General features: G+C 52.5%; 1 protein-coding gene across 5 annotated transcripts; it reads right to left on the reverse strand.

Moving 5' to 3' along the window:
* Nucleotides 1–118: 118 nt before the first annotated feature.
* LOC126871181 (serine/arginine repetitive matrix protein 2) lies at nt 119–19,081 on the reverse strand. 5 transcript variants are annotated; one of them, XM_050629671.1, is made up of 13 exons: nt 18,828–19,081; nt 14,894–15,007; nt 14,514–14,713; nt 13,963–14,433; nt 13,365–13,881; nt 12,128–13,289; nt 11,672–12,037; nt 11,207–11,592; nt 10,802–11,098; nt 10,637–10,672; nt 10,016–10,185; nt 1,597–5,869; nt 119–1,511 (listed from the first exon to the last, which is right to left on the reverse strand). In XM_050629671.1, exons 2-13 carry the CDS (start codon nt 14,989–14,991, stop codon nt 1,424–1,426), a joined length of 8,064 nt encoding a protein of 2,687 aa, XP_050485628.1. In that variant the 5' UTR covers nt 14,992–15,007; nt 18,828–19,081; the 3' UTR covers nt 119–1,423. The 5 variants fall into 5 exon arrangements, with proteins under 5 accessions (XP_050485628.1, XP_050485627.1, XP_050485626.1 ...); XM_050629670.1 differs by having other exon boundaries at nt 12,113–13,289; nt 18,833–19,080; XM_050629669.1 differs by having other exon boundaries at nt 12,113–13,289; nt 18,828–19,080.
* Between the last annotated feature and the right edge of the window lie 82 nt (nt 19,082–19,163).

Below are 19,163 nucleotides of genomic sequence, written 5' to 3' on the forward strand. Positions count from 1 at the left end.
GCTACTGGAATTTTTCGTACGCGGAAAATTGGTCGGCGAAACGGCGCGTGAGAAAAACAAACGAACGGACAAACGAACAATGAAACATCGGAGTTTAACAATGAGCAGGCGAACGATGCTCGTTCGAATAGCATGGTTTATTTTAAAATACGAGTAGAAAACGCATACATAAGAAGCGGAAGACCGTGGCTAGTCAGTCAGAGATTCGCAGCGAATACCTGCAACCTGTTTTGAAGGGATCTCGGAGAGACACGGCCAAGATAAAACTTGCTCCGCGAGAATATAGAGGGGAGACGCGAAACGCTGCTCGAGACGCGTTTCGGCACAACGAATCCCGTTAAATCGTCAAGGAAAATGCGAAAACGTTGCGCGTGACGAAGCAACTCGATCGTTACTCTCGTACAGCGTTCGCGTTTTCGCGACAGTCCCGGTAGCCAGAGTATATCTAGCCGTTCCAACAGCTACGTATCTCGCGTCAGCCTTAAGCTTTCACTTAACTTACAATTTTATAAATACTGCAGCGAAAACCGCTCGTAACGACATACACGCGTTTCGAGGAGATAACACCAAAAAGAAGAGAAAGGAGAAACTAGAGAAAAAGGAGAAAACGAATACGCGGTTCGTTGGATCATACGAACGTTGATACTGCGTACGCGCGTCGAGTTTCTCGAAAAAGATACAATTCACGTGGCAACAACATCTTCAAGGCACACTTTTATATAATATAGTCGTAGAAATAAAAGCGACGACGACGATGATGTAACGATAACGATAACGATAACGATAACAACGACGATAGCTATGGTCATTGTGACGATGGCGATGGCGATGGCGATAATAACGACGATGGTAACAGCGATGGAGAGCAACTGTCGCAATGTCGCATTTTAAGATTTATTAAGTAAAGAAGAGAGAAAAACGCGAAGTCGGGAGAATGGACGAGACATTTGCTACGACGAATATGGACCGAGCGTCGGACGTAACGATCGTAACGTAACGTCGACGAAAACAGCGGGCAGGCGAAGAAATACGTTTCGTCGGTTTCGAGGGAGGACGAGACGGGGTGGTTTTAGGCCGTTGGATCGTTTCGTAACGAAGACGAGACGAGACAAGCGTTCGGTACGGTCGAGCAATCGCCATTGCACTCGAAATCCTACGTCGATTAAATAAATAGACTAGAACGAGGTGGTATCGAGATGGTGGGAGAAATACGATGTCTTGCGTCTGCAACGCGGAATAAGAGAGTATTTTCTAAAACGAACTGTCGCAATGACTTGGATACGCGTACACCGTAACGCACGTTACCGACTCTTGGGCGAGAAACGTGGACGATAACGCTGGAATCGATGCGTGCAACGAGCAAAAGTAGCGGGACGTTGGACGAGCGCGTGAAGCGTCGTCGCGCGAATCGGCGAAAACGAGATTAACTGTGGTCGTTGGCGCAACGGCTCGTCGTATCGGCGGACGTGGAAAGCGAATGTTTCGTCTGGGTCGTACGTTCGCCTTTGCTCCTGGAAAATCAAAGGAAACGCGATATTACAACCGTCGATGAACTAAGGAGGAGGAGGAGGAGGAGGAGGAGAGACGAGCGATTACCTCCTCTGTTCCGTGGATCGTTCGTCGCAGGAAGCGGCTGAAGCCGGATCGGTATCTTCGTACAGCTCCAGCGTTCTCGCGTTCTCCGTGCAAGTTTTCCGTTTCGCAGCGTTTGCGCGTACATCCGAATTTCCGTTGTAGTAGCCGTTCTCGCACCTAGTCGGATACTCGCTGCACGTCGGCGACCTCCTAGACGGCGAGTAGTCCGCGGTGCTCGGAGATAGCAAATCCTCGTAGTACTGGACGGTTTTCGGTTCGGCAAGTCCGATCGCGTACTTTCTCGGCAGAGAGGAGTAGCCGAGGCTGACAGAGTCGTTGGACAAGCTGCAAGCAGAAGGTCTGTACACGGTGGCTAGATCCGGATCCGCGGTAAAGTCGGCACTGTGATATCTCGATCTGGAGGCGTCGAACAGGTCGAAGGTCGGCGACCTGAGATACCTTCTGAGAGGATCGTAGGACGAGGAGAGTACGACCGGGTGTTCGGTCGGCGACTTGAGGTCGGTGACGTAGCCGGTGTCGGAGTAGCGAGCGGCTCGGTCGAGCGATCGATTACGGCGATCTATCGTCGCGATACCATCCTCGCTGTAGAAACCGTACCTTTTGTCCGTGGCGTACCTGTTGCCGCTGCTGCTGCTGCCGCCGCCGCCGCCGCCGCCGCCGCCGCCGCTGCCACCTGTCTTCGAGGTGACCGCGGAAGCGAGTCCGGCATATCCGGTCGCGTATCTACCGCGATCACGGTGCTCGCGGTGTCCGCTGAAGCTGAATTTTCTCGGCAGCGTCGCGCTGCCGGGCAAAGCGACGCCCGGCGGCGGAGCCGTCAACGACGGTCTTCGTCTGTCGTTGAACCGCGAGTAGAAGCTCCGTCTGCGTATTCGATCGATCACCGATTCCGAATTGTCGGAGTTGTCGTTTCTGGCGTACAACGAATGGGACGGAGACGTGGGCGAGTGCAAGTCCGGTCGCGCGTGGCTCAATTCCGCCGAGCTGATCGACCACGAATCGAAGCTCTCGGGATCGTCGATCGGCGAGAGAACGTCGTTGGGATAATCGGCGCCGGTGACGGCGGTGGTCGCGCTCGTTATCGGCCGGTCGTTCTCCGTCGAAACCTGCGAAGGAATCGCGCTCGACTTCCTCTCTTCCGGGGGACCTTGCGCCGCGTTCACCGCCGATTCCGCGTGGCTCTCGATGATCTTGGCGCACTCGGTCACCTCTCTCTTCAGTTCGGCAACGTCTCTCGCGCGCAACGGCTTGTCGACGATTACCTTGTTGCCGGCGATGCTGGCGCGATGCGTCACCTTCGACAGACATTCCATCAGCTTGCCGGGGAGATCTTGGTTCGTCGTCGTCGACGACGGGGAATCGGATTTCGGCGAATCTCTCTTGGGCGTAGCGTTCCTGAACGAGTGTTGAGGTATCTTGGACAGATCGAGCTTCAGATTGTTCCTGTTCGGTCGTTGAGACTCCCGCTGAATTTTCGCCGGTTCGTCGTCGTTGTTGGTTTCCGTCTCGACCGTCTCCTCCTCGGAATGGTCGTTGGCAGCTCTTTCCTCGCCCTTGTCCCCCGATTCCGTCCCAAGTCCGTTTTCTTCCGCGTTGCCGGCCTTCGCGCTAGCGGTCGCCACTTTTGTCTCCACCGAACTCTTGTCGCAGATACCGGCCACCTTTTTCTTCGTTCGAGGTTTCGCGGACTTCTCCTTTCCTTCCGACGTTTTATCCGCGTCGCCGGATTTGTCGATGGATTTGTCGATGGATTTGTCGCCGGTCCCACCGCCGGAGACCGTCGATTTCTTCACCACCTTCTTCGCCACTCGTACTATTCTCTTCTTCTTTACGCCGTCCGAATCGTTGCTTTCCGACGTTTCGCACGTCTTTTTCGTCGGTTTTCCCGCCTTCTTCTCCGCGTTCTCGGATCTGCTCGGTTCCGTGGACGAGGCGCCGTTCTCCAGCGAACACCGATTCGCTCGTTTGTTACCTCTGTTGCCCGCGATCGCCACGGATCTCTTTTCCGTCGATCTTTTCTCGTCGTCGTTCGGTTTTTCGCGTCTCGTATCCGTCGATCCTTGGTCCGCGTCTCGGTTCCAGTTACCACTACCACCTCTCTCCCCGGCCGATTCTTTCTCGCGTGACGCGCTCCTCTCTTTCGCGGTCGACGGTGTTCCGTCCTGCTTCGGTCCCTCCTTCGACGAGAATCGCCTCGAAGATTCGCACGAGGAGACGCGTTTTTCCGGCTTGTCGTATTTATTCGTCTCGCCGATCTTCTTCGTGGATTTGGCGTCGGCGTTGGCCACCAGCTTGGTCGGTATCTTGCTACCGACGGTAGGAGCGACGGTGGTCGCATCCTCGACGGACGTAAGATCCGCGAGCACCTTCGGCGGGCTCTTCTTCAGCTTACCGAGGATCGTGGTCTGCGATCGCGCGCCGTTCGCCAGCTGTTTCGGATCCACGGTCTTGAACAAACCGAGCACGGACGAGACTCTGCTCTTCGGGGAGTTTCGCTTCGGGTTTTTCGGCCGCGAGAGATCCTCGACGCTGCTGCTCGCTCTTTCGAGGGTAACGCGTTCGTTCGAGCCCGAGGATAGACGACGGTCGACCGGAGGCGCGGATCGCTCCCGCGACGCTTCGTTGCCGATCGTTCGCTCGTCGCTCGCTGTCGACTTCACCGTCGTCTTCTCTCGGCCGGACGCGCGCTGTTCGTCGTTGCACCGAAGACTCTCGAGCTTCTTCTCCAACGAGTGCAGAAATCCGTTTCGCGAACCCTCGACCGACTCTGTCGTTTCCGTCGCGGTTTCCCTTTCCCGCGAGCATCGATCCCTTCTCCGACAATTGATCTCGTTCTTCAGCTCCTTCTCGCGTTTCTTCTCCGTCTCGACGCTGCCCTCTCGGCTCGTTGTCGTTGGCACGGTGGTTTTCGACACCGCTGCCGCGTCCCTGTTCTCGCTTTTCCGCTTGATGAACCGAGACTTGCGACGTTCGTTCTCCGCCGCCTTCTGCGCTTCCTTCTCTTTCGCGTAACGACTCTCCTCTCTGGGCGTGTCGAAAAAGTCCGGCCGTAGGAATCGCGATATCCGGCGTTGCTTCGACTTTTGCGGCTTCTCTTTCTCCTTCTCCGCGTCCGTTTCCTTCTCCTTGTCCCTGGTCGGCTCGTTCTCCGATCGGCCAGCGGCGCTCTTGAAAAATTTGCTCAGCAGCGACCTTTCCGGGACGAGGGTTCGCGCCACGAGATTCGCCACGTCCTGCGAATCCGCCAACGATTTTCGCCGATCGACGGCCGCGCTCGGCTCTCTGGTCAACGAGCCGGATCGCAGCCTCAAGCTGGGGATACAGGTTCGCCGTTTCGAGGTCGCCGCGGCTCCGGTCGTTTCCGCCATTGAGATCAACGATCGTTTCTCGCATTTGTCCGTGTCTCGGTAGCTGGAGGTTAGATTTACGCCGCCGGCAGAGCCCAAGTTCTTCAGTTTCGACTCCCTGATCAAGTTCTCCGCGGCTAACAACCTGTTCTCCAAGTTACTCGACGTGGAATCCGACTTGTACGCCGGCTTGTAGTCGACCGCGTTGTTGGCGCGAGACTCGGTCGGCGAAGCGTCGTCGTCCAACGGGTTCGTGTTGGAGTCGCAGGCCGAGGTCGACGCGTACTCCGAGATCGAGCCGCTTCTATCGCCGGCGAACGCGTCGTCCGACGTCTCTTCTTGAATCTTGTCCGTACGATACGAACGGAAGCTGTCCTTTCGCAGTCTGCCCGTGCTGGCTCGACCACCGCCGGTTTCGTTGTACCATCTGCCGAGATTGCCACGCGCCACCGTGTCCCTGGGGAACGTGGAGAAGAAGGAGGAACGACCGTGCAGATGCCGATGATCCGCGAGATCGTCCTCGTCGTCGAAGAGACCGGCGACGGTCCGACGAGGCGAGGCGAGCGAACCGGTCGCCGATTCCAGTAGGCTGTTGGTTCTCCTGATGGCCCGTCGATCGCTCGCCGACCGGTGCTTGTACTCGGACTGGTCGGAAACGGTGGAGACGGATCGGTCGACCGCCGCCGTCGCCGCCGACGACGACGACGACGCCGCCGCCGCCGCCTCGGACGCGTCTCTCTCGGCCGAACGGGCCCGGCCTTCGCGCGAAACGGACGGTGATCTCGTCAACGATCGTCTGGTTTGCTCGATCAACGTTCTGCCCAATCGTCTGGTCAAGCTCGGCGTGAAGCTTTGCTCTAACGATTCCTGCGTCTCTTTTTTCGTTCGCGTTGCTTCCGCTTCTACGTCTTCGCGTGCTACTTTATCTGAAAAACAAACCTCCGGATGACATGTGTTCTCGGGCCAATCGTCCAAAGTTTCGCCGTTGTCTTTATGCGGGTGGCGGACAAAATACTCCGACTTTCTCCATATTTACACTCCTTTATTTCTACATACATGAAATGTTCTTCTTCCGTCTCTTATAAAATTTCTCGAAAAATTAATAAATAAATGTTAACCGATGAAAGAAAGAAAGAAAGATAGCGAGAGAGAAACGGCTCTAAGGCCACTGAACCGAACGATGAACGAGTTTGCCCGCGCGCAGCGTATCGTAACGCGATAGCGAGAGAGAGAGAGAGAGAGAGAGAGAGAGAGAGAGGAAGGAGAGGAAAAGAAGAAAAAAAGAAGAGGAAGAAAAAGAAACGAACAACCCGGTTCTCCGATCCGGTTGTTTCGATCCAACGTTACGTGGAAGGTGTCCGGAGAACGATCGTGTCTCTCTGTACCGTGTTGTGTCGTCGCGGGAAACGAAATTTAAACGGAAATAAAGAAGAAGAGCAGAGAGAAGATGGGAAGAAAGGAGGCGAAAGGACCTGGAAAACGATACGAAACGTACGGACGAAACGAACGAATCGAGGGGACGGACTGATACCGAACGCGCCGCTAAACGGGCAAAGGCGTCGATAGTTCGATGTCTGGCACTTTCGGGGTTTGTACAGTGTAATCGGTACCGGTGTAACGATACCATCCCCCTTTCCAAAATGTACATCGACGAGGATGTACGGGCACGTACCACACGCACACGCGCACGTTCACACGTATACACGCGCCATGCACACGCCGATGTGTATATATATCTATATATATATATATAGATACATAAATACATACATACATACATACATACATACATATATGCATACGTACATAGGTACGTACGTGACATACGTCTCCAAATATATCGACACGAGAAATTGTCAAGAGTAAACTCGTATACTCGCCGAACGACGACATGCGGCATACGAAGCTTTCTATGTGCGTACGGACACTAGGTTGTAGGATTTTAGTGGGTTCGAAGAAATCAGAACGGTATTTGGAGAGCGCGACGGTTGGCTCTGCGAATCCATCGCGAATCCATTGGAAGCTGACCGGTTGGCGCGACCGGCGTTAAACGGCGACTTGAACGTTAAAGCGACTCGCGCGGGATTCGCAAGATCAACCATTCGGCGATCGAGTAACATCGAAATAAATACGTACGTCGTGTCGAGTGACGAAAATGAGAACGCGTGAAATGTGTAAACTCAAGTCGAGGGTAATGCAGAGTGTACGGTATTAAATACGATACGATAGCGTTATCAAAGCATGCTGAGAACAATGTAAAAGTAATAAAACGTTGTTATTTAAACTCTTAAAAACACAACAAATATCAGCCATCTCAAACAGGGGTTAGCTCCTTTCGCCTCGCGGTGTACAATTTTTCCAAGTATCTTTCCTCTTAGTAGCGTATGTTTTCCACGGTACACAGCGGATACGTGGTCTCGGGGATCGATCGATCCATCGCGCCGGTGTTCGCGCATCGTGACAGCGAGACGATGGCGCGTTTCTTGAAAAAGCGCGATCACCCGGTCGATGGATCGAATCGTCCGTCTGGCGATCTGGCGGAAATCCGCACGAGATCTCGTTCGACAGCGTGCGTGCTCGATCGACGCGAGATCTTGCTTCTCCGCGGGTCGGCTTTCGTTTGTCAGGCGGCGCGCGAGACGAACGCGACCGCGGTCGAGCTACGACGAGTGGAGCGCGCGACGGTGACCGGCGTGATATCGCAACTTTGATGTTCGGTAGGTGTGCAGAGTTTGGCCGAGTGTCGCGCGAACATCGGAACGTCGGCCGCACGTCGGCCGCACGTCGGCCGCACGTCGGCCGCACGTCGGCCGCACGTCGCTCGAACGATCGCGAACATCCGCGCGATCGATCGTGCGGTAACAGAGCGACGAGGTGACGTTCGTCGGATAAAAGTGTGCTGGCATAGTACCTAACTTGCTTTGCCTACTGGGGATTAGCATCCGCCCGCCTACGTAGAGTCACTCGCACGGTCGCTGCAACAACCGTGAGAAAAAAACCGTCAATTACACCTATTTAGACAAAACGATTCTACCGTGATTTTCCAGTGTATATTTTCGATAATCGGTCGCACCATCGGCACGGTTCGTTCGTTGCCCGATCGACGAAAGAACGATGCCACCTTTCCACCATCTTTGCCGTTTAATCGCGCGAGAATTACGCCGGTCGCGTGGAAAATGCACAATTAGGCGTTAAGCCGTTAGGTCGGGTTTCCGTCTTGCGAAACTCGTCGCTTCGTCGAACCGCGCGATCCAACCACCGCCCGTATAAACGAGAAAGAGTTTCGGCTTCCGGCCGACGTCGCTTCGCGCGGAACGAACTCTCGTTGGCGATGGTTTGAAAAGATCGGTTGCTCGAGCGATCTCGTCGATTCTGGCATCCTCGCCGTTTTCGTTTTACGGCCAACTTTGCTTTTCTTCGATTTTCTTTTTCGATTCAACGACCGTGACGTTACGGAACGTATGCGATTACGAACGTGGTACGTGGAAGAAGAAAGCGAAAGAACGTGCGGCCGATTCGCGCGTTACGGATCGCGAGCTTTCGTCGATCGAGAACGAAGCAATCGTGGTGGACGGTGCGCGTATACCGAAAATATCAACTCTGGAATATCTGCTCCGATCGCTGATTGAAGAGTCGACGATAGACTGAAGATGCGAAGTAGATGCGTAAATTTTCATCAAAGATGGATTTTATCTTGGAGAGTAATAGAACTGAATTTCCTCGTGTATTCGTGTATATATGGATAACGTGTGCAATCATGCTTTATAAAAAGTAAACTTTAGCGTGACACTGAATAAATTAAAGAAGAAGAGTGAATTGCGGCTGCTCGTGTTAATGGGATAGTACGTAAATCAACAACATTGCAACTCGCTACTACTGCGTGTGTATTACGGGCTTCTATATGTTAGGCAAAGTACGGCGAGTCACGTCTGTGAGTAATTTTAATGCTCAAACTCGTTCGAACGCGAGCGCAAATTAATCGTTCGATGGTTGATCGCGTAGCGCGTACCTATCGCGCGGAAAAAATGAAGAAAAAGAGTGTGAGAAGAAGAAGAAGAAGAAGAAGAAGAAGAGGACAGAAAAACGGAACAACAGGCAGGTACCGTTCGCAAAGAACACGGTGCAGACATGCGCTTAGAAAACTGTATCTCGTTCGCGCGCTTGTACTTTGCGCAACGAAGAAGCCGGCGTGAGCCGCCACCGAAAAAAAGCCGGTGCTCTCTCGTGCAAAATTCAAAAGGAGACGCCCGAGTACCGGTTACGTTTCTCGGCTCGATTTCGCTATACGCGTCGCAAATCACTGAAACGTTTACCCACCTGTGCCAAACACGAACCATGTATCTTTATATATTTCTAAACGAGGTTAGTATCAAATGTTGCAAAAAACATGGTCAGGCAAGAACAACGGAAAAGAGATACTCGGCGGAGCAAGAGAGACGAAAAGAGAAAAGAAAATGAAAAAGAAACGGCAAGGGGAGGAGAGATGGACGATCGACGGAGAAAGTGGCTTGTAGAGAGAAAGAGGATCGGCGAAGGGGATGGGAGCAGGGGGAGGGCGAGGGTGATCGGCAAAAATAAAGAAAAAGATACGCTCTGTCTATCAACGACTCGACAACAGCTATAGGTGGTACCAGAAAATGCATACCGAGTAAACGCATTCGGCATTTTCTCGTACGGCTTGTGATTTCAACCAGTGACAAAATATATCCTCGTTAAATATATCTTATTAGACAGGATCGCGGAACTAGGCGGAAGCTCGTTTCTCGCGAACCGACGATTCGCGTTGCAACGTCGCTTCCTCGCTTCCATCGGACGCAAAGTTACGAGAAAATTTTGACACTGGGTCGAATCTCGAGCCGCGTGAACCGTTTGCGATCCGGCGATCCATTCGACGATCCGTTCGACGATCGTTGCTTCCGTCGAAACTCGACGACGAGCAGCAAGCGGAACGTGGAACGCAGAGGGTTCACCCTCGTTGGATACGAACGATTCATTTCGCAGCACGATACGATTGTTTTTCTACGGTAAAGTTCGTAGAACGATCGTAGAATAATCGCTGCAGGTTCTCTTACCTCTTGGTAAAGTGTTACTGCCGACGTCGAATACCGTTTCCCTCGAAGGATTACCGTGCGATCCTGGACTGCTCGGAGTTCCTGGGTTCGACGTGTTCGCGCAATCTTTCCTCGAGAGTATGTCACCCTCTCGACCGAGCGAATGCCTGAACTGCGACTCCGACAACCGCCTAGATGCCAAACAGATAAAACGTTTGCGTGATTTCCTATGGATTGCGAACGTTTGCTTTCACGCCCGTTCCATTGGTCGTTGGTCGAAGCTATTCTTCCGATCTCGTCGACGTAACGAAACGCGATCATTCGTTGGCTGGCTGTTGGAAACCGTCGAGATCCAACGAAACCGAAAAGTCGACGTTTCGAAAGTGCAGCTCCAACGGCCGATCTTTCGTACCGACGACGAGTGCGGTATATATAAACGGTACAGCGTATAAGAAGCGTGAGAGGCAAAAGTCGTTCGGAGTAACGTTGCGCGCGCGTTTCGAACGGCGAGGAGAACGGCCGTTGCTATTACAGCGAGCCGATACGTTCAACATAGAATACTCGTGATATATTTTGCGCTACCTTCTAAAATAATCGGCATAGACTACATTGTTCTAAAGTTGTTGTAACAATTGGACTCACGTAGTCACGGTCCTCGTTTCGACATACGTCTGGTAGCTTGCACAAACAAGCGTCAAACCGGTCAAAGCGTTGTCATTAGGTATCCTCGATTCGTTTCAGCAATCTCGCGCGAGAAAGAGAGAAAGACAGATGGTAAGGAATGGCTAAACGGCATCGATGAATTACCTCGACAGTGGTTTGTTTAGACCCCATAACGCTTGCGAGGAATTGGATCCTAATCTTCCGAACAGGCGGGAACTTGGGAAGCCGGTGGTACGATTGTCGTCCACGTTCAATCTCTGTGTCAAGCTTCGCACTCTGGACAGCAGAGTGGAGAATAGATTCTCGGCGGTTAACAGTTCGAATCCATCGTCGTCGTCGTCCTCGCCGGAGGACAAGCTGTCCACGTGTTCCGGTGGCTGTCTCGATGGCCGGGAGCTTCTCAATCGATGCATGTGTCGTTGCAACAGATCCTCGCTGTCCCTGCGAGCGTCGAGAACGCGATATATCGTCGAGAGTCCTCGCTATCGATCGGACACGCTCGAACGCGCGTCGAAAGCAGCACGAGTCAAAGCGAAGAGAAAGCCCTACCTGTGCAACGAAGAGAACGGCGATTCATCCTCGCTGGCATCCGACAACAGGGAGCTCATCCTCCTGGGTCTACCGAATCTGGAGCGGGGCACGTTGGCGCTAGACGGTGTGCCACCGGTTTTGCTCTCGGGCTCCACGCTACCGGATCTGGGGGTCACGTATCCACCGCCTTCCACGGCGATGGGAATAATATATTCTCGGGGGCTCTTTCGGATCGGCTCGGGACCGACGGTCGATCCGAGAGCGCTGTCGGTATCCGAGTCTGCGGTCGACTGACGAGACAACGAGCCCGACCGCTGCGAAACCGATCTTTGAGGCATCGGTGGCGGCTTGGAAGGTGGAGGCGTGGTCGACGAATGTCGCGACTGCCGATGATCCGCTTCCATCTGTCATTGGAAAAAATCGTGTATCGAACGGATCAAGAACCGACGAATTAGACGTCGCTGGAGTTGCGGCGTTCCATACCTGAATCGGAATTATCCTCTCCTTCGGCGCACCGCTCCTCGGTCTGCTTTCCGGTTCCAAGCTGGAGCTTCGATTGGTCTGCGGTACCGCGGCTGCAACGGGAAACGCCACTTCCGACCGTTGCGTTCGCAGCTTCTGTGGCTGAAACGCGTCGATCTTGGCCTCGAGTTCGGATTTGAACGCGAACGGAGCTTGGACCTTGTAAGGTTTCGCGCTCGTCACGGAGATCTCGGCTTTGCTCGTCTTTCGTGGTCTGGGTAGAGTCGCGCTCTTCAGAGTGATTTCCATTTTGCTGGACATTTTTGGTTCTTCCGGTTCGTCGTCGTCGTTGTCGCCGTCGTCGTCGTCGAACGCTTCTGTCGAGATCTGAAACAATTCGGACAAATAAAAGCGCGTGCACGGTTAGAACGTTTTCGTTCGCCGATCTACCGCCGATCTTACCATCGTCGGTCTTACCGTCGCTCGTCCGTCCCCGTCCGCTGTTTTCTCATCGAACGAGAAGTTGGTCTCGGTGGGTGTCGTGGTCAAGGATTGCGCGGTCGAACGCGAATCGTTCGTACTAACCGATATCTTCGACGCAAGTTTCTTCGGTTCTTGGCTGGAGGGCGAAACTGGCGGAGATCCGTTTATCCTCCTTTGCATAGGTGGTTTTCCAATCGCACCACTTATTATGTCGATAGCCCGTTTTTTCGCCTCTTCCTTCTTCTTCTCGTCTTCTTCGTTTTCCTCTGGCTGCTCCTGCTCCTCCCGTTCCTCGCGTTCGACTCGCGTCGGCTTCGACTTGTCGTTCGAATTTTCGTTCTTCTTCGTATCCGTCGTAGGAACGTCGATGATCATTTTGGACGCCACGCACTTCGTAGGCGGAGGCGCGCCGATGGAAGAGAGACTGGCCTTTCTCTCGAACACGCGTTTCGCCCCTCCGACGTTCACGCCCGGTATAAAGATCTTTTTAGGTTTCTCGTTTTCCACGGTCGACGCCATCTGATTGAACTTCTCCGCGGTCTCGAATATCTTGGAGCGTCTCCTTTCGAACGTCTTCGCGGCAGCGTCTCGCGGTTCGTTGGAAAGTTCCGAATCGAGAGAGAGCGCCTTTTCTTTCAGCTTCTTAAATTCTCGTTGAGTCGCCTCGAGGTTGATCGATTCCTCTTGACCGGCGGTCGACGACGTTCTCTCGAACCTCTCGTTTCCGGACAAAGTCTTCTCGTTCGATGGTTCGAAGGCGGGTGTCGCGGAACACGCGATCGTTTGATCGAGCGCCATCTCCGAACGTTTCGTCATCGACGACGATTCGTCACCGTGTCCGTCGTCTAACGATTGCGCTTGGCGTTCGTCCGGCGAGCGCTCCTCGTCGTGATTAGCGACGAGAGAGCGGTCTTCCGACGAGATTCGCCGGGATTCGTCTACCGCGAGCGGTCGCTGTTCCGGCTCGTGAATCATCGGCGTTTTGCTTCTCTCCTTGCTCGGTGACCTCTCGCTACATTCTTTGATTAATTCCAGACAAGCTGCCGTAGATTCGATCTTGTTCAAGTCGACGGTCTTGCTGATAGGAACGGTTACCATTGGATCCACCTCCATAGCTTCCTCCGTGATCGAGTTTGGAATAGGCGCCGAGTGATGCCTGAAAGAGGGAAAGAGAGAGAGAGAGTTAAATGGGAAGGACGTTGACGCGACGTAGAGGCTTCGCGGCGATTACCTGGACGCGGATTTGTACGTTCTAGCCTCGGGTTCGTCCCGCTTCTCTTTCCTTCGAGATCGTTCCTTCCTCTTGGCATCGGCGGCAGCCGTTTCGTCCATCGACGGCGTTGTCTCCAATTTCCTTTTGGCGTCGCCACCGATCGGTGCAGTCCTCTGCTCCTCCTCGATTAGCTCTCTTCTTATCCGTCTATCGGAACCGCTCTGATCCAGTTCCATCAAGCTGCCGACCGAATGGCATCTGGTAGGTATCAGAGTTTCGGAAGACACGTTGTTCGGAACGTCCGCCGCGGCTGGCTGCTGGTCCCCAACGACCAGTTTCTCCGCGCTCGCGGACTGTGGCACCAGAGAGAGCAGCAGATCCAACCGAACGGGAGTTTGAGCCGCCAAGTCCTCCGCAATGTCCAAGCAATTCTGCTCGTAACCTTCGTTCACCCACCAATGGGTGCAAATCCTTTCGATGTCGGCTCTTCTGGCGGGACAGACGGTCAGCATGTCTTTGATAAGAGGGGAAGCGGCTGGAAGAAACACGGGATTAGTGAAAACGCGTTGACGCTACTCGAGGACGGAGAAACAACGAGCTACGAGGCAACGCTTACGCGACGGTTTCTTAGGTTCGAAGTAGTCGGACTGCGAGATCTGTTTGACTAGTCGTTTGAAGTTGGACCCGTCGAAGGGCATGGCACCGTACACCAGAGTGTAGAGAAGAACGCCCAAGCTCCAGCAGTCGACTTCGGGGCCGTGATACGGCGTACCCTTGACGATTTCGGGACTGGCGTAGAGCGGACTGCCGCAGAACGTGTTCAACAGTCGTTGCTCGTCGAACACGTTCGACAGGCCAAAATCCGCGATTTTCGCGTTTCCAACCTGATCTAGCAATATGTTCTCCAGCTTCAAGTCCCGGTGACAGATTTTGTGCTTGTGACAGTAAAAAACCGCGGTGGCTATCTGTCGAAATATTCGTCGAGCCTCGTGTTCCGTCAGCACCTTGCGCTCGCTCAAGTAGTCGTAGAGTTCGCCACCGGCTGCGTACTCCATTACCAGCACCATCTTCTCCCTGTTCTCGAACACTGGAAAAACGCGATCCACGTCAGAGTTCCGATCTCTGGAAGAAACGAGACCGGACCGGACGAGACAGACGAGCCCGTACCTTCGTATATGTGAATAATGTTGGGATGTTGAACGCTCGACATTATCTGAATCTCCCTTCGTATCCTGATCAAGTCGGCTTCCGTTTCTATCTTGCATTTTTTGATAGTCTTTATCGCCACTTCTTGCCCGGTTTCCTTGTTGATTCCCAATTGAACTTTACCATAAGTACCTTGACCGAGCTTCTTGATGATGTCGAACCTGTGAGCAAGAGAAACGGAATACGGATTGATTCGCGTGCTCGTGATGTCCGCCACGCGACTACATACTACTATCTTATCGTCTCGCGTTATGTACGTTGCAGCAAGTATTTAGCGAACACGCGAATCTTACTGCCCCCTCCCCCAATCGTCTAGAATCCCGGTCCTCTCCGCTTCATACCTCTGCTTCAATTTCCGTTTGTGATTGTGAAGTCGCACCCCGCCCGTGCTCTCCATTCCTCCCATTATGTTGTGTATACTCGCCTCGCCCACCACCATTTTTTCTTATTCTTATCTGAAAACAAAGCGAGTACCGGTGTAATATCGAGTACAACAGGCTTTTAAGGTTTAAAAAGGAGGAGGAGGAGGAGGAGGTGGTGGTGGTGGCGAAGGTGGTGGTTCATTTCATCAACCGTTTCCGTCGATGCTCGTTTGGTAAGAAAATTCTAGGATATCGAGTGTCCGCGTCGAAAAAACGGTTGGAACGGTGTTGTATTCGCGGTGCGAGACGCACACGATGGATCGGCAACGAGGTCGTGTTCAACCGGACTAGAAAGAGATGGGCAGGGTGGGAGGAGAGAGATAGGATTTTTTTCGAAAGATGACTCGTTGTTAGGGTCGACCTCCAAGCTGGAGGTTCGAAGCGGAGGCTGAATGCCCGCGGTCTCGCGATCGAGGATAACGGCAAAGAGGCAGAGTACGATTATCGGATTTACGGTGAAACCGAGAAGGAAGGACAGACGGACAAAATGCGGTGAGTTTATTTTCGGTTGCGAGACGCCGGCGTGCGTCTCTCCCGCCGATCAACGGCTCTAGCGACGACGCTTACCCCCCCGACGACGCACGCTCGTTTCCTGTCTGCGCTGTGCGCGCTGCCAACCGTATTCCATCGAATCCAGTCGAATCGAATCGACATACGATTTCATCGAAACGAAATCTCGTTGTTTCTTTCGACAGCGCAAGTTCGTTTCTTTTCCTCCCTCCGTTGTCTCCGACGACCGGCTACACGGTCGGAGAAAGACAGCGAAAGCGAAAGCGACGCGCAGGTATCTCCGTATCGTCCACGACAGATTACGGATAGCAAGTAGAATGTTTCGCGATTCGAGGACGAAGGAAGGAGAAGGACGATCGCGAACGAAACGAAAGCGAAAAGCTTGGCTGGACCGCGCCTGCGATCCACACTCTTGGCCTCCGTTTCCGAGCGAGTTACGCCTCGCTTCGCTTTGCCTGGCTACCTCGGTGAGTAACCTCGATCCGTGTACCTCCGTGTCTTTCCTTGCCCGAAAAGCGTACGAATATTTCTCGAGGCCCACCTTGACTTCCTCGCGGCGAGCTCGTTTGGCTGATCGTCACGCAGAAGCCACGCCAACACGCGTGCCAAACGAGAAGCAGCGTAGCTTTTCACGGAAACGATCCGACCGCTCTTTCGCTTTCCGTCTCTTTTCACCGTCGGATCGTCGAGCCCGACTCCGCAATTCGCACTCCGTCGGCAATCGCATTATCCGCGTTAATTGCGAACGACGGAAATCAAATTTTGCGAATCGATGAATTTCTTCGGCAACCGATACACTGACCAAAGGACCGTGTACCAAAGGATTATACGGACGTAAATAACGAAAGAAGTAAAACAAAGGACGCGAGGATCGAATCGTCGAAGAATCGTGGCGGGTCGGAACGGAACACGTGCCCGTAGAAAATCGCAGGCGAGCTCGCGCGCTCACGCGTAGTCTTTCTCGTTCTCGATATTCGATCGTGGTGCGTTTCGATATTTTTAGCGGGCACGTAGACCCGCCGCGTGGGCAGACCAGCTTCAGGGCTGATGTCCTAATGACTTCCATTTCCCCTTTTTCTCTCTTTCTGCGCTTCCTGGCCGAATCGGTGGTCGATCGGCGACGTTTTTCGATCGAACGAGAGCAGAGTTCGCGAAACGGAGTTCGCGACGACGGAAAACACGGCCGGAGATCGCGATCGATTCGACACGATCGGATCGCGCGACACGAACGAGCGTTCGCCGCTGTGCGATTTCGATGCAGCGCTAGTAGGAACGATGTAGCCAGGTCATGATAATTTTTACCTCTTATTTATAGACCGAGTCTAAAATATCTTCTGTCAACGCGCGAAGTCTGAAAGAACGCGAGATAAATTCGACCGAGCAATTAGAAATAAACGCGCGCGGCCGATCGCACAGCCGATTCGCGCGGCTTCGCGCTGTCGTATCTTCCAAATCCGACTCGCTCTCTTCTCCTTTTTTTCCTTCTTTCTTCGCTCTCCTTCTCTCCTCCTTGCCAAGCGGTCTACTTCTCGCTTTTCGGCGAAATTTTTCAAGTCGGCAAACCTGCTAAAGCGGAACTATTCGCGCGAACCAGAGGGTCGACGCGCGAAGGCGCCGTTTGGCAACGATCGGTCGAAAAATTTGCCAACTTTGATTTTCTTCCCGCGACCTCGAAACGTCGACGATAAACCGTACGAGCACGCGCGCCTCCTTCTAGTTCCTTGTTACGTCTCTCTTCCGATCCTATCTATCGCCTCTTTCATCTATTTCAAATCGGTGCTACGGATTACGAATCTTCGTGCACCGCTGCGCCTCTTCCATCTCGTTCTCGTCTCTTCGGGCTACTCGTCGCCTCTCTCCCCGCTCCTCTCTGCTCTTTTTCCCCAAACTTTCGAAATTTCGAACGCGATCCGCCACAGTTTCGAATCCGTTGCAAACGCGTTAGCCGTTATACGCTCGTTTTCCCGATATCGTTTCACCGTTAACAGCCGTTCGCGCTCGCTTTCAGTTCGTCGACACTCGCAACGAACGACCATAGAGAAAGCAGCGCGAAAGTGCTTCTCGAAACTGTTCGATATACGTAGAATGTTTATCGGGCCAGAGGATGTCGTTCGAACGTGACGTCATCCGGTGGCTTGTATGGCATCTTGTGATTCACGTATTATTATTAAAACCCTTATTATTCCATCGCGCGACTCGCATTGCATATATGAATGAATCTCTGTACGTTGGTCGTGGGTGATTGTACGCGTGGATCGCAATTTCTCGCGACAAAAGTTTGAGTCACCAAGAATTAATAGACTACTCGGTGAATTTCATTCGCGACCATCTGGATCTATGCTATTTCTGCCCCCGTAAATCTTTCGTGGTATTACGTTAAAGCCGTATTAACGAGGAAAAGAAAATTAACAAGAGAAGAAAGAAAGAAAGAAAGAAAGAAAGAAAGAAAGAAAAAGAGGGCAGAGCCGATGTAAGGAAACGACAAAGCGTCGATAGACAGCGTTCGAAGGAACGTCGAATAAAACGTCGCGAGAAGACAGAGTTACTGTATGTTCTCCGACAAATTGCTAAGGTCAGGATCGAAATCGAATTCCGCGAGTCCGAGTGTATACGGTGAAACTCGATGTAAATATTGTCGGTAAGAACGGGACAGTAATAGGCGATAGAATGGGTAAATTCATTTCCCGATGCGGGTAATAAGACGTATCGATTGACGCGAGAATCGTTCTATCAATTGGGTTAAATAAAATGTATGTCACTGTGTGCGTACATGTATTTGTGCATCGTATGCAACTAAAGCGCGTAGCGCGGTATGTAGGTTCCTGCCGATAAAAATAGCATTCTGATATTTCGAAGAGTTCTTTAGGAACATCCGTTAATTATTTCGATCGTTATCGTTCGCTATATAAACGTAAAAGGAAACACCGAGTGGACGTCATTCCGAGATAATACAGTAATGAAAAAGAGAGTGACGTCGACGTCGTGTACGACGATCAAGACCACAACCGCGACCACGACCACGATCACGATCACGATCACGGCGACGACCACGACGACGACCACGATGACGACCACCACGACGACCTCGATGACGACCACGACGACGACCACGACGACCACGTAGAGGAGGACAACGACGATGACAACGGGCTTTCCTTCTTCGTTATTGAGTAATCGAAAACGCCCACGATAGAAAATCGACGCTCGTTCGTAACGTTTCTTTATTCAGGATTAATCGGGATAGACGTTCCTTCTTCACACTCATATTCGTCGATGGAACGAACGAACGCTCTGAATGAGAATCGACACTCGGGTAGAGTCTAAAAATAGCGAGAATTTGTACCTTACAGTGAACTCTGGAGCCAAATTATCCTCTTTTGCGGCTGCTTTACGCTCCCGGGGAACTATACGAAAGTTACACTATTTACACTGTTATTATCGTCTTTGCGGTGACTCCGATCACTAAGTCTCTACGACTTTTGAATTTTTCTGAGAGATCGTACACGTTCCTCGTTTCCATTTCATTTTACCAGACATTTTTCGCGTGACGATATCGCACACAGTTCATGCGCTGCCACCATCTTTATTTACTAATTTTGGACTTGAACACTGAGAACAGGGAATGGATAGATTATAGTGATACCAGCGCCATCCTTCGACGTCATTTTCTACATTGCGA

Source organism: Bombus huntii, chromosome 11, assembly GCF_024542735.1.
Source record: "Bombus huntii isolate Logan2020A chromosome 11, iyBomHunt1.1, whole genome shotgun sequence".
Lineage (NCBI taxonomy): Eukaryota > Metazoa > Arthropoda > Insecta > Hymenoptera > Apidae > Bombus > Bombus huntii.